We start from the raw sequence: 15,929 nt of genomic DNA, 5'->3' as shown, positions 1-15,929 counted from the left end.
TGGTGGTAATGGGGATCAAACAATGAGTAACATAGTGTCTGTGTGTACGGAGAAGGGGCCGAGCGTTTGAAAAAGGATGAGACAGAGATGAATCTGTGTCAAGTTGTGATTCTGTTCTGTTCATGTGCAGTGTGACGACACTTGGGTGTGCGCGATGGTCACACTAAACTCTACAGACAGATTTTTCCTCATCCTAGTGCAACACACATTTCTATCTGATTATTAAAAATGACACATCCTTGTCAGGTGTTTGACTGAGTGCGAATCTTTTGGCAGCTAACAATGTTTCCTGTGGTGTGAAAAACTAAAAGCACAACAGAAACATTTATGAGAAAAAAAAAAACCAGTTAGACTTTTTCTCTTAAATCCACCTCATGTGAACTCCAGTTCAACTGCTACACTTGAGATCTAATCAACCAACATTTAAATGCACAAAATTACCTAATGATAACAAATGTGCTAAATATGATGTAATAATCTCTTTAGTAATCTCTGTACTGTTGTGATTGAGACATACTTGGAGAGGAACTGCACTGCAACCCAGACACCGGCGTACATGACGCCCTTTATCAGCCAGGAGTCGATGTCCAGGTCAGCGATGAAACCAACTAACCAGATGACCACGAAGGGCGTTCCCAGCATCACCTTCTGCCTGAACTCCTGGAGGAGCAGAGACACGTGGACAGGACAATGAGGGGGAGGGAGAAATGGTAAGTTTGACTTTTCTGACAGATGCCATGATTTCAAAGTGTATTTTTCAATTAACTGTCTGTTTATACCACTCAAAGCTGTAAGTCCTTTGACCCTCTCCTTGATAGTTGATGTTGACAAAAATGCACAAGACCTTTTGATCCTGGGTTGCGTAATGAATCCATATTGATAGCCTGACCAGATTTTTTTAATCTCCATTGATATTTTCCATAACTTTAAAGCTTTTTAGACCAGAAGGTAAAAAAAAAAAAAGGTTTCCATGGCAAATATCTCAATTTCAAGCAGCAATTTAATCAATTTAGCTGCATTCCACAACTAAACCTACAACTAAAGCTCACTACAGCACACAGCCTGAAACTAAAGGCTGCACTAATGTGGACACCCCAAAATGGGATGGTGAGTTTATCTTCTACTTCTCAAATCTATAAACATATTCAGTTTGTTTGTGTTCTAGATTTCTGTCTAATTTACCTTAATTAGCTAAGAGTATCCAGGGAGACAGACAGAAAGATGGAAACAGAAAAATGAAAGCAGAGTTCAAACAGAATTTTAAGCACTGTTAATAACTACTGTTCTAAAAAATCTCTTGAGAGAAAGGGGAAAAAAGTCTGTATCTTCTATGAGAGTGGGAATTATTAACCACAGACATAGGTCACTCTGGCTTTAACGCCCACTTAACACATCCCACATTCAAGCATTCAGGCTCAGTCAAGCTCAGACTTTGATCAGAAAAAGGTTCTTTATCACGATGGAAGTGAATGACCATGATGACGCATCATAACAGATCTGACTCTCTGGCAACTGCAGACATGCTGTGGCAGTGCAGAAAGAGGCTAAGCCTGAGCAGGCTGGTCTGAGCATGTCTGTTGGAAATGAAAAGATGAAAGAGCTTTAATGGCAAAGTTTAGACAGCTGGACCTGATTTTATTCTTCAAATGCGACTTGGACTGCTACATAATGATAATCGTTTTTTGTGTAGCATTGATGTTGTGCCTTTCACTTATTTACAAAGCCTCTGCGCTTGGTTTCTGGCTAGCGTAACCATGTCTGTTTCTACCTTGTCCATCTTCAGTCTCTTCAGGTAGGACGGGCTGTCGTAGCCTTTGGCCTGCCGTGCTTCCTGTAAGTGATTGATCATCCAAACGTTCTTCCTTTGCTTGGCAAGATCCAGTGGTGTTTCGCCCTGAAAAATAATAAAAAGAACAGCTGCTGCATACATTTAAAAGACATATTTTAGCTGTGTGCGCACTGAAAGAAGATCCAGAAGAGGCTGCCATCCTGGCTAACAGCCTGGCATGCTTACAGGGAGACGCTGGTTCACAGAGAACCGTGGCTTACCTTGATGTTCTGTGCATCGACGTTAGCGTTGGCGTCCAGCAGCAGGCTGATGACGGTGGTGTTGCCGGCCAGCACGGCCCAGTGCAGCGCCGTGTTCTTGTGATATTTGTCACCCAGGTTGACAGACACGTTGAAGGTGAGTAGCAGCCTGGTGGGATCCACACTGTCACACAGAGGAGGAGATCCAGGCAAGATGAGTCAAACTAAAGTAAAGGGCATCTTACAAACAGGCTCTTCATAAAAAAATGGTTTTATTTACACACTTCCTAATCGTGAAAGCTTCGCGCTGTTACATTGCGACCATTTCCTTCTATATGAACCACGAAGTTAAAATGCAAAATCCCAGAAAAACAGCTGATTAGGGAATATTCATATGAAGCTGAGTAGCAACATGAAGAACCCGCCTGTGTGTGACCAGTGTGTATATAATTATTAAATACTATAACTAACTCTAAGTTCTACTATAGAATTAACATATCTTGTCAGTGGTAAATTACAGCGGTAAGGGAAAGTATGCAATCCCAATGGAATTTCCTGTTTTTTTCCTCAATTGATTGGTTGTAAAACGGGACCTGATCTTAATATAAGCCACAAGTACACAAGAAAACACAGAAACAATTAGAATCTTCTGTGGTTTTACTGAACTTTATTGCATTGCTGGTGGAAAGTCTTGGATTTAATAACTCTGCAGACCTCCTTCAGCAGCAATAACAGCACACTAGCATCTCTGGGAGCGAATTCTAAGGACGTCTGATGTCAACAGCTCTCCGAGATGACTCTCTTCCTAATGGGGCCCTCTCCAAAAGACACATTTTCTCAGTCTGGATTCATTCTGTGGTGGATTTAGTTTGATGTTTAGGGCCATTGTCCTGCTACAGAGCTTCCCTGACATCATCTTGTAAAAGACCTCAATAAATTTGGGAATACAAACCAGTGAAGTGTTGCCAGTTAAAATAAACTGTTTGGACATAATTGTGGATTAAATAACGATGGGACAAATTTAAAGATGCAAAGTAAAAACAGACATTTAAAACAAACACACCTGTGTGTCCTGTAAGCCGCCCACATTAGTGGAGTCATGCCATTCTGATCCATCATGTCCACATCCTGTTACAGAGGGAAGACAAATGACCACATCTGAAGAAGCTGAAAAAGCCATGGAGAGGCAAAAGAGAGGCAATAAGGCTCCCCCTGATGGAGAGAACTGGCATTATTAAAATACAGACTACTCTCAGAGTGGCTTTAAAACAAACAAACAAACAAACAACCAGAAAGCAAACCAGCGGAGGGATATATGTTACTGTATCTCACACTGGCAGCAACAAGACTTTTAAACATATGCCAGAAAAATCCACATAAGCACATTCGCTCTTGTGAAAATACTGAGCTGCAGCGTTCTCTACCTGTCCTTTGGCAATGAGGTAGGCCACGATGGAAGTGTGACCGAACTGGGCGGCCAAATGGACGCAGCTGCAGCCCTCGCCATCGATCAAAGACGGGTCAGCACCATATTTCATGAGCTGCACCACCATAGATAGATGGCCTTGTCTAGAAAAGATAAACACACAATAAAGGGATCATTTAAAAGACGCACAAACTGATCTTGAAGTTTTACTCCACAGCTAGAGAAAGTAACAAATAAAAACAGCTGTTAGCATGCACAAGATAAAACGATGTGTCTTTTAGAGGCCCCGGCTTCCTTACTTGCTTTGAGTTGGTGACCAAGGTAAACATCTACAGTCTCAAATGGCCCTCACATGATTGATGAAGCCTTGAGGCTGACTGCCTGGCTCTTCTTATCATTTTATTTCTATGGTGGCTGCATGCTTTTACTGCATACAGTATATTGGATCTTAAAACTGGCTTTTTATGACCAACACTGTCTACGATATAAACGTCCCAGAAAGGGCAATAAAGATTTGAGAAACTACAGGTGAAAAAGACAGAAATTCACAGCTTCAGTTTAACTTTATTGCCTGAGAGAGTTAAAGTGTGTATCGGTTTCCCTGCACAAAAGCGTGACTGTTATTTGCTTATTATTCTGAGGTCATCCAGATTGAGGAGGCTGGGGGCTTTTTAAGGTTACTGGGCGCTGGAGAGGAGGCTATGGGGGTGGTTTGGGGGTCAAAGCAGAGGGTGACACACGACTCCTTGGTGTCAGTGTATCAGTGACGGTGCAGATGCCTGTCGTTAAATGTATCAATAATTCATGAGGAGACAGCTTCAGCCCCCTGTCTACATGCGAAAAGGAGGTGTGGATGTCATGTGAGCTCTTCCCTGTTATTAGTGGTCATTACAAAGGAAATCGATATTTAACTGTCAAACACTAAGGTTTAAAAAGAAAAAAGAATAAACAATAGATTTGGCTCAAGTTTGTTCGAGTGAAGCTCTAGCATTGTTGAACGTAACACAGAGAAGCTAAAATGTGTCTGTCAGATTTAGTCACTTTCTAATTAAAACATAATGACGAAACATAAAAACACTGATCTGTGGACGATTTCAGGCCACTGAGTAGCATATATCAGCGTGTCACCTGGTAGCCCAGTGCAGAGGTGTGGAGTTGAGGTCTCCTCCCAGTTGGTCAACTATAGCTCCCTTTGATATGTAGTACCTGCATACACAAACACAATCACCAGGTGAAGCATTACACTTTGTATACCTGTGATATGGACCTCCTATTAATAGGTGTGGCTGTATAAGAAATATAAATCCCCTCTTCAGTCTTTTATGGTTGCTCAACACAGTTCTTTCACTATTTTTATTTACAACCTGGCACTCGAAATGCTCGACCAACTTGGCAAGATTTGGCATCTTGACAATCTCTCCATTATTAAGAATCAAGTTGAAACATGTTTTTGTGAGGTTTTAAACTGAACGTAAACTTTTAAATTGTGTCACTTAAACGAAAAGATTGAAAAAGAAACAATTTTCATAAGAAACAAGCTAATTTATAAGGCTGTTAAACCACATTTTAAAGCTTCAAAAAATAAAATCAGATTTTAATATCAGATTTATATTCATTTAGGAAAAGGTCATTCTTTAAATATTTAAGTCTATAAGCTACATAGCCTGCTAGATATGCAGGTATTTCACATTGTTGTAAGCAGAAATGCTGCATTTAATCTGATTACACTGTAAGTTTGTCAGTGTAGTATAATCAAAAAGATTTTTCTTAGTTGAAAGTTTGGTTACTGGTGTAACCTGGGTTCTCTGAAAACCAGGTGAGCCAAGTTTGAAAGAGACCTGCTGTTCACAACCACAAACACAGCCACCGAGTCAAGAGCAGTTACATTAAACCCAACATCTGTGCCTCATCTGTCCATGGAAGTGCACCAGTACAATTCCCTGTCATTTTAATGCCAGTTTACCTAAAAAGGAAGACTCATAAAGCAGCTGACAAATAAGCATAGAAGTATATTACAGAGGTCAATGGCAATGTGATGGGATATACTGTGAAAGGCTGCCTCCATACCTGAAACTAATTATAGTTGTAGTTTATAATCCTGTAAATGGCACCGCAGGTAATGAATATCCACATATTTTACTGCATCAACATAAACTATTAAAAAGGAAGTGGAAGTCAATAAAATGAAAAGCAAGATGAAAACGTAAATGAACGAATGGAGATCAACACAAATAGAAACAATGCCATTGTTTGACTCACTGGGTGCGAAGTATTACAGTTTTACAAAAATATTGAAATGTGTAAGACTAACTTGGTTTTGGTTTCTTCAATTCAGTTCTTTATATGAAACCAGAAGATGTCTTGTACATTTTGTTGAGTTGACCAAAGAGCTACACTGTAATCTCTGACTACCTGACAACCTCAACACATGATCTGAATTAACTCACTTGACCAAGTCTATCCTGTTGTTGATGGCGGCCCAGTGAAGGAGCGTTACGTTTTCTTTGTCTGGCTGCCGAACATCGAAACCTGCCTCCACCAACTCCCTGCAGCGCTCGAAGATGCCGTACCTAAGGCAGAGGGGGGAGGATTAAAGTATGTACAAATGCCAGATATACAAATGCACAAACATAAACAAACACAGCGTGAAATACATAAAACTAAGAGATGCTGAGAAAATCTGCACACAAAACTGGAAAATAAAAAAAAGCAAACACCCAAACAAGACACCCACACTGTGGCATAAAATGGCAAGTGAATAATCTCAACCTCAAATCAAAATAACATAAATCTAGTATCCAGTGTTACAGCCACTCAGAGCTATATATATTTTTTTTTCCATCAGGAACATATTTTCAAGCTTCGTCTCTTCCCAACAATAAGTCATCTCATGTCCTGACCTTGCAAATGACTTTCTTTACATACAGTGAATCAGAAAACCACAGATGAAAACATGGTGGGCTTCAGATTTAAAACCTGCGGTATGTTGACAACACAAAAACACAGAAACAAACACGCAAAGATGCGGGCTCCTATTAGACCAGCTGGTAACTAGACAACAATGTCACCTTCATAAGTCACACTGGTGTGATAACAGTAACACACACAATCCACTTACTGTGTGGCTTTGACAATGTCCCAGGTGCTGTAGTCATCCACGTGGTTTTTACGGCTGACATTCTCACTGTAGCCGTGATTGTAATGACTCTGGGGTTTGATTTCCTACAAGTAAACAGGGAGGACAAAAGACAGTTAAGTTCCTGCCTATGTTTGAGGTGACATCACAGGATTTTTGTACTAAAATTGTAAATTTCCAATTAATAAAAAAAAGCAAGTCCAGGGATCAGAGCTCACATCACGATACTGACAATTTTATAGCAAAAAGCTGAAGAGTTTAGAATCTCTGGGAGTAAAACAATGCTATTAAGCAAGGCTGCAGAATAACATGGGACTCTTCTTATCATGCTAAAAAGGAGCTAAAGACCGTAAGCACCGTCAATACAGTAGCAATAAAAGAATCTGACAAAAATCAATGACTACAGACAGATCGTCTTGAACTTGTTTGCTCAAACTGGTAAATGGACTGATTCTTACATAGTGCTTTTCTAATCTCCGGAGTACTCAAAGCGCTCATACCACCCATCACCTACTCACACAAGCACTGTCTTCTATGCTTTTAAGTTTTACTAACTACCATTCAGACATATTCATACTTCGATGGATGCACTGGACAGCAACTTGAGGTTAATACTTTGCCCAAGGATATTTGGCATGCAGACTAGGGGGAGCCAGGGATCGAACCACCAACCCTCCGAACAGTAGACGACCTGCTCTCCAGAGCCACAGCCACCCGTTTCTCAATCTCGTGGGGCTGAGCGCCATTTGTCCCTCTAAGAAGTTGGACTTGGACAGCATGGAGTCGAGTAACTAGGTAGCATGATGGTATTTGTAAAGGCGAAAAAGACTTGTAAATATCAGAAATCAGAGGGCAGAGCAGGCCAGACTTCTTTGAGCCAATAGGACGGCAACAGTAACTCAAAAAAAACCACTTGTTAAACCAAGGAATGGAGAAGTGCATCTCTGAATGAACAACAGGATGAACCTTGAAGCAGATGAAGACACATCAGGTGCTACTCCTAAGATCAGTAAACTGAGACTACATTCGGAGAACAACATTTGGAGAGCAGGAGCAGAATTAGCTGTAAAGAGTATGAAAGCATGGATCCATTTTGCCTCATGTTATTGTTTGTGCACAGACTTGTTTGACGAAAGTTGACAACAAACTGTGTCAAATTCAAAACTGTCAAAAGATGAGAGGACACAGGCCATCAAGTGTACTGCAACCCTGACAATATTATCTAGAATTACTACCAGACTTGCCTTTTTTGGAAATGAAATGACATCACTTCACTGTATTTTCTTTGGACATTTGTTTGAAATGTGGTCATAACGACCAAAAAGGTGATCTGCCAGTCACACCAAACTTCTGTTCATGTTTGAGTCCAAGTAAGTCCAGATATTGCCACCAACAACGTAAAGGCAAAAAAAGAAGAAGAAAATATCCCCACTGGGTTGGAATACTGGGAAAACGTTCAAGATACCACACCACACATAAACAGTTGTTTACTGATTCTTAGATGCAGTTTTGGTTTGGCTTGGTTCAAGCTGCAAAAACATAAACAGATGGTCATTATCCGACAACAGCAGGGTCAACAAGGGCACAAGTGACAAAATACATATAGAACAAAACTTGCAGTGGAGTAAAAACTTGGACGGGGAATTAGATGACTATAACCAAATGCTATGAAGTAAGCATGTAAGATCAGCGAGGACAACAACTGTTCTGTAGACATTTGCAACAGAACTACATGATAAAGACGTCAGTCAAGATTCATTTCATAAATTTGTTTCAACAAGAGATGAAAACAGATGACTTAAGGAGAAAATGTGTCTGCATGGGCCTTCATTTGAACACATTTTCTAAACTTACTTGCACCCTTCAGCACTGACACTGAGGAGCTGCAGCAATGTCACTGATTGCATGCACCGTGACCAATGCAGCAAGCATATCTGGCCCATAAAGGCCAAAAAGGCTTTGAAAAGACCACTGTGACAGAAACAAGTTTAGGACGCAGTGCACTGCAGGGGACAGGCTCCTGGAAATGCAGACACACAGTGTAGTGCTCCAGAACACTTCAGCTTTTATATAAATAGCTAATCACAGTATTCAATTATAAAAAGAGAATAAAAGCAGCAGGAGACCAGCTTGTTGTGTCCTGCAGCTGCTGAGGATCTCTTCTGTCACATGGATGTGGTGACTGTGCTACTCACATTCAATTAGCCTCCATGGTAACGCCTCAGAAACCACAATTAGCCTCGATCACCCGGAAACGAGAGCTGCATCTGGTAAACACAGAGGCTTCCACTCTGCCTTTAGCCAGTGAGACTCGTAACTTTGAGAGTGGGCACTGAGCCCAATGTTAAACTGGGGTAAGCTGCTTCTTCTTCATTGCTTTTAAGACCTTTTAAAATGAAAAAGGACATAAACACAAGGCAGAGAGAGAAACAAATTATGTATGAAATTTAGAGTCTAAACTGCGATCATGTCTCAGGAAGAGATACCAACCTTACAGTATTCCAGCAACATTACCACCTTAAAATCCCATGGTTTGACTTTTACACAGCCTTTCATGTCTTTTTGGCTGTGCTGCTGCTGCCACGCACTTAAGATTGAGAAATAATGAGGCATCCTCTGGGGAGGTGGCTGAGGATACGACAGACCTGTGTAGAGCTGCTAGGTAGCTTGAGGTGAGATCTCAGTGGCCACAGGGACTACAAGCTCATGATTATGTTCAGTGTTTAGCTTTAACTTCCCTACAGAGTCACAGGGATCTATCTGTGGAACCCGTGTGTCTCCCACCTTCGGGAAAAGGAGAAAAGTGCACAGGAAAAAGCAATACAGACAGGTTTGTTTAACAAGAATATAAGAACTTCACTAGTTTATAACAATTTAAAAAAGAATACACAGCTCAGTGAGATGCTTCTTTTTCCATAGAGCCATCTGTACAAACAGTAGCATGCTGAGCTACAAGACAAAAATCACAATTTACTTTATTTTGATTAGCCCACAGAGTTAGATGCATCAGAGCTGAGTAAATCTGCCAGTGACAGCTGTGACTGCAGCCTGCCAGCGGTCGCCCTAAACACTACTGAGCAGCGACGTATAATTAATACAAAAAATATGTACAAAGTGTCCACACGTGATCGTCTTTTGAACAGCATTCTCTGAATCTTTTTGTTGAACTGCATGAGCAATAAACATATTTTCCTGTGTTAGCACTCAGTGCTATCTATTTATTTATATCTTCCAGACATTTATGAAACATATGGTGGGATAGTCTTATAAAACCAATCAACCAGAGCACTTGGTTGAGTGATCACTGTGTCCATCCTTTAAAGCCCAAAGAGCTCAGATGACTGTTTGACAAAGTAGAGTTGATGGTAATGGCATTTTTATGAAGCGCACTACAACACATGACCTCAACATGGCATCTTCACATCTGTTTAATAAAATAAGAAGCACTTGTGTTTAGGGTTGCCACGATTAGTCGACTAGACACGATTACGTCGACTATCAAAATCGTCGTCGACGAATTTAATAGTCGACGCGTCGTTTGAAGCTTTGAGATCCCAAAAGACGCAGGAATAAGTAGTAGGGTTTAAGAGTGTAATAACGGACTGAAACAGAAGATGGCAGCACTGCATGTACAAGGATGCCAGCTGCCGTTAAACCCCGAAGAAGAAGAAACTGTGTCCCAGAATTCATAGCGCAGCCCTGCTCAGTTTCCAACAATGGCGGCAGCTAGTTAGTTGTAATGTTACTCTTATTATTCTTTCTGGGTCACAAAATAAACATTTAACATATTTTCAGGCAAGAATGTAGCTGTGTAAACCTCAAATATCTGCTCAGTTTATCAAGACACCGCATATTTTCAAAAGCACTCCGACGTTTTCGGAGACGTCTGTTACCCACTAGCTCGATAGCTAGCCGGGGTTCAAGGCTCACTAGAGCCGGTGAGAACACCGGACTCCCGGCAAATCGTTTTCAAACCCACCGCCGTCTTTCGCTACTCAGGTTAAACATGATACATAAGTCACTTAGAGCAGCGGTCTCCAACCTTTTTTGCACCACGGACCGGTTTATGCCCGACAATATTTTCACGGACCGGCCTTTAAGGTGTCGCGGATAAATACAACAAAATAAAACTAGTACCGGTACCGAAAAAAAGAAGATTTATTCATAACACACGTGAAAAGACCAGAGTTAACGATAAAAACGATAACAAAATGACGCTGAATACCGATAAAGACCCTGAAAACCATACATTTCACACCTGAGCCTCAACTCTCGCGGCCCGGTACCAAACGACTCACGGACCGGTACCGGTCCGAGGCCCAGGGGTTGGGCCACTGACTTAGATAACTTAAAAATGTTATTGTTTGGCTTTTTTTGAGATGCTCGAGAATTTACTCCGGTGTCCTGTTATATTTTAGATGGCAAGAGTTTATTAAACTTCACCGAAACAATCTGCAAATGTCATTAAAATTCAATAAACTATCATCTTGTCTTTATTTTTAGTTAGCACAGACCTTAAACACTTAAAGCTGTAAGCTAATGATAGTTATATAAGAGCAGATGCTGCTGGTGCAATAAGCTGTACGTTTTACAGCTTATTGTAAAACGTACAGCTTATTGCTGGATGATGATCTGATTAGTCGACTAATCGCAAAAATAATCGGTGACTAGTCGACTATCAAAATAATCGTTTGTGGCAGCCCTACTTGTGTTTTTTGATGGTATTAAAAACTTTACCATCAAAATTTCTAAATACCCTGGTATACCATAGTAGTATCCAAGCCTACTTATGGCTTTCAGAAAATAAAGCATAAATGCAACCATCCAACCTCTTTGCTTTTTATCTAGTTCATGGTAGCAGGGGCGCCTGGAGTCTAGCCCAGCTGTCACAGGGTGAGAGGTGGGGTACACACTGGATAGGTCAACAGTCCATCACAGGGCTAACACAAAGAGGCAGATCATCATTCTCACTCACATTTGTAATCAGCAATTAACCAAACACATGTGCCTCTGGACTGTGGCAGGAAACTAGGACGAGTAAATGTAAACTCCAAACACTCGGAACCTTCTTCTTCTAGCCCTGTTACAGTAAATGGTATTATTTACTTTGTCTGGCTTAACATACAGCAATATGGCATTGTCTGCTTTTCGAACCAGGCCTCAAAAACCAGTATTAGCAATATTAACATCAGCCATACGTATCAAGTGCAAAAAACGTAGCACTAAAAACAAATACAACTAAGTCTAGGGTTTCGGAAAGGAAATCATGTTGCTTTCTTTAGATTGAGGCAGTTCTCTATGGTTCCTAAATCTCAGGCACTGCAAATCATCAGAGAGACCACCATTCAAACAGTGATGAGGGAAGGAAAAACAAGCTACAACCTATAACTTTGTTTTACATGGTAAATCAGGTTGAGGGAGAGGATAGAAGACGAGGGTGGAGCAGAGATATGAAGGTGACTACTTGCTGCTTTTTTCTTTCTATTTTAGGAGCATCAAAGCTGCCAAAATTCATTTGTACTTTCACTGCCAAGGTTTAGTCATTTGACAAATCCACATAACCCCATGTGTTCCTCAGTTTAGTCCAACTGCCAAGGGGAGGAAATAAAAAAGTGGGAGTAAAGAGCTGCTGAAAATTATTTAAATATGATCATGACTGCACTGAACTTTTTTTTTTCCTGTTTGGCTGACAAACAGAAGCCGGATACTAAATGTGAAACTCAAAGCCTGAATATTCAGTTGTGTGCAATTCTGTTAAGGAATCTGCTTTCCTGTTAGCGGAGGGAAGCGGGAAGAGCGGGCTCATCTATAGACTCACAGACACCAGATGTTACATCACTTTCTCCAGCACCATCTCTTTCTTTGTGAGTAACCTTTGACCCCTCGCATGTCTCTGTGGCCACCCCCACCATCTCTGTCTCTCCTGGCATCAGAAAAAAAAAAGCCGAGGATGACATTTGTGACTCTAGTGATAATTGCAGCCTGTGCCTCTTTAAGCTTCCTCATTGTGTACCTGCTGACTTGTGATGAATACAACAGTTAGGTAGGAGGAAGGCAGGATAACATTACCAGTTAAACAGCATCTACTTCACTAATGCCATTGATTTAAGGTTGAAACCTTATCCTTTGAGGGCGGACACTTGGCTTCTGTTAGTGGAGCTGGTTGGTAGGACATATGGCAACAGTTCTACAGGGGGTGGTGGTGATCATGTGCCTTGGACAGTATCACTATTAAAAATAAGCAGGTATTATGACAGTAGAATCAACAAAATCAGTTGACATAACTGTAGTAATACTTCAATAAAGGGAATCAAATCAAAGTATGAGGCCAGCAATTTGATTTTAATCTGAAGTGCATTAGGCAAAAATTGTATCGCATCTGCAACGCCTAGTTTGCCAAGACCGGAGTTCTGTCTGGCTATAGCCATAGATCACAATTGGGTTTCGTCTGCAATTAGAGCTATTTCAAGGAGTTAATTTAATATTCAAGACACAGTTTGAATGCATGGATCAGGAAGCGGGGCAGAGGAGAAACACCATTTTTATGAGAGAAATAATAAGAAGGCTCCAAGCATTTTCCAAGTTACCACTGCAAGTAGCTGAGCATGTCATCAACCTTTATGAGTGCTTTATGGACAAAACAACACTAATTTGAATTTCCAAATAAGATAACCCTTTATTGTTTACATTCCTCAAGAGAGGAAATTTCCAAGTGGCAGGCTGAGCTGGTTCAAAGCAAAATAAAAGCAAAATAGAGGACTTTCTAAGTATACAACTAAACTTGATGCTTGATTTCAGGTGTCTCACACATTTAGACTTGCTCGGCTCTTCATGATCTACAGAATGACTCAGATTGTGCTAAAGAGAGGAGCAAATTCAAGCCAAGCCTACTTATGTATACAGGAAAAACACAGTTTATGATGAGTTACTACTGGTGACATGTAGATGTGAAGCCAAAGGTCATTTTGTGACAGCTCCTGAGCAATGATGCAGCAGGAAACAACACAGAATTCATGGCACACAGAACTGAGAAAGACCACGTTTAGACAAAGAGAGACCCAGCTGTGTTCTTGCCTTTATTATTGAATGGAAAACTTTATCAGCGTTAATATATAAAAGTAATGAGCACATTTTTACCTATCGCAATCTCTTCTATTGGTTGGTTTGAACTTTAGCTGGCCTTCTCTTCCTGCATATAATAAAAGTGCTAGCTTACTTGCAGTGAGCACAGAATGATTATTCACTAAGTTAGTCTGAAAGTGGCAACTCCACACAAACACACAGGAAGGACTGTGTTAGGGGAGAAAATAAGACGAGGGTTCTCCTCATTTCATTTCCATTAATGAGGAGAGTCTTTAATTTTTTAAATCTTATCTTTACCAAGTATAATCTGCAATAATAGTAACAGCAAGCTCATTATGGCATTGTACAGCTCACTGTTACACCATCACAGAGAGGAAGCATTCAATCTATCACACAAGAAAGGAAAAGAGGAGAAAAGCAGTACTCTGTTTATGTATTTAAATGGAGGAACCAGTGGGTGTGGATGCACATAATCCTGACAACACAGAAAGACCACCTGCTTTGTGTGAGAAAACCACTTGCCCTTCACCTTTTCAAGGGATGTTTTTGTCTATTATCACTTAAATGTCTATAAATGCAGTCTCCAGACTGCAAATTATGAGTTGGAGGCTCATACTTGAGTCAGTTTAGTGAGTTTTAAAATAAACTCTCCAGTCCATACAGCTTTCATACACAATGAATGCATCTGATAGGGTCTGACAGAACAGTGAAAGAACACTGAGATATTAAACATCCAGATGAGTTTCAGTACTGTCAAATATACTTATGCTTTGCTTTGCTTCCAATTAAATTCAAAATAATCTTTATTTATCTTATACTGGTCCTTTGTGCCACCACTCAAACCAAGCCAATTTAATTTCTCTTCCCCACCTGTGTGCCTGAGAGCGGTATATTAAAGATATCTGGACTTGATGGCAACATACAGATCCAGCGTTAACAAGCTGTCTGAAATGCAACATTTAGAGCACGGAAAGCATCCATGATTGGCCACTGTGACATCACCTATCAGTTCTGGGCTCAGCATTAATGTTGTTGGTTTTTTTTAAGCCAAAAGTAACCATACTTGGACAAAAAGATGGAATGTTGACTTATGAGGAAATGCTAGCTTGCTTAGCAAGCTGTATCCATAAAGTGTAATGCACGGCTAATTACTGTTAATTATCAGACAAGTAAAACATGAGAATTTCACACACAGAAACACAGGGGTGAAGTCCAGCTCAGTGACTCACCCAAATTCAAGCAGAGATAAAGCCTAGCAGAAAGTGATAGAGCTACCTGTGTCTGGGCAGCTGTCAGTCCAAACAGCTCAAAGAGGGGAACTATCCTTAAGGCAAAAGCATTTTTGCAACAAGCAGTAAACATGCTTTTTACTGCTCTAAAGTTGGGTATTTTAAATGACTTCCTTTTGGAGACAGTAGAAGAACTTAAACACTTAAAGCTGTAAGCTAATGATAGTTATATAAGAGCAGATGCTGCTGGTGCAATAAGCTGTACGTTTTACGTTCAGTGGACGATGATCTGATTAGTCGACTAATCGCAAAAATAATCGGTGACTAGTCGACTATCAAAATAATCGTTTGTGGCAGCCCTAGTAGATTTTGAGCAGTTTTTAGGGTTGTTGTCTTGGTGAAATATCCAACCCCGGCACAATTTCAACTTCGTCACTGATTCTTGAACATTGTTTTCAAGAATCTGCTGGTATTGACTGGAATCCATGTGACCATCAACTTTAACAAGATTCCCAGTACCTGCACTGGACACAGAGCCCCACAGCATGATGGACTGCCACCAAATTTTACTGTGGGTAGCAAGTGTTTCTCTTGGAATGCTGTGTTATGTTTCCACAATGCACACCGCCTCTTCTTATGTCCAAATAACTCAATTTTAGTTTCATCAGTCCACACAGCACCTTATTCCAAAATGAAAGTGGCTAGTCCAAATGTGCTCTAGCATACTTCAAACGACTGTGTTTGTGGCATGTGCGCAGTAAAGGCTTCTTCTGCATTACTCTCCCACACAGCATCTCCTTGTGCAAATTGTGCTGAATAGTTGAACTTTTTTTTCAGGTCATTTGAGAGTTGTTTTGAGACTCCCATGTTGCCACTCTTCAGAGAAGATTCAAAGAGGAGGAAAACTTGCAATTGGTTACCTTAAATACTCTTTGACTGATCATGATTGGATTCACCTGTGTATGTAGGTCAAGGGTCAATGAGTTTACTAAACAAATGTTGTGTTCCAATAATTAGTGCTAAAAGC

At 40.6% G+C, this 15,929-nt stretch overlaps 2 protein-coding genes across 3 annotated transcripts in view; both read right to left on the bottom strand.

Moving 5' to 3' along the window:
• Nucleotides 1–15,929, bottom strand: part of LOC113009462 (serine/threonine-protein kinase pim-2-like) — a 512,014-nt gene that overhangs the window by 141,258 nt on the left and 354,827 nt on the right. The window lies entirely within an intron of this gene.
• zdhhc17 (zDHHC palmitoyltransferase 17) overlaps nt 1–15,929 on the bottom strand; it is a 33,810-nt gene that overhangs the window by 15,209 nt on the left and 2,672 nt on the right. Inside the window, exons 2-10 of one of the 2 annotated variants that reach the window (XM_026147761.1) lie at nt 6,573–6,676; nt 5,902–6,024; nt 4,583–4,660; nt 3,453–3,597; nt 3,092–3,156; nt 2,050–2,212; nt 1,769–1,894; nt 1,183–1,191; nt 518–660 (exon numbers count right to left, since the gene is read on the bottom strand). In XM_026147761.1, the coding sequence (XP_026003546.1) occupies nt 518–660; nt 1,183–1,191; nt 1,769–1,894; nt 2,050–2,212; nt 3,092–3,156; nt 3,453–3,597; nt 4,583–4,660; nt 5,902–6,024; nt 6,573–6,676 (956 nt within the window). The remainder of the gene's footprint in view (nt 1–517; nt 661–1,182; nt 1,192–1,768; nt 1,895–2,049; nt 2,213–3,091; nt 3,157–3,452; nt 3,598–4,582; nt 4,661–5,901; nt 6,025–6,572; nt 6,677–15,929) is intronic. The other variant, XM_026147762.1, reaches the window with a different exon arrangement.

Source organism: Astatotilapia calliptera, chromosome 17, assembly GCF_900246225.1.
Source record: "Astatotilapia calliptera chromosome 17, fAstCal1.2, whole genome shotgun sequence".
NCBI classification, from domain to species: domain Eukaryota; kingdom Metazoa; phylum Chordata; class Actinopteri; order Cichliformes; family Cichlidae; genus Astatotilapia; species Astatotilapia calliptera.
The sequence above is the reverse complement of the archived record's forward strand: the minus strand, read 5'-3'. Positions and strand labels throughout refer to the sequence as shown.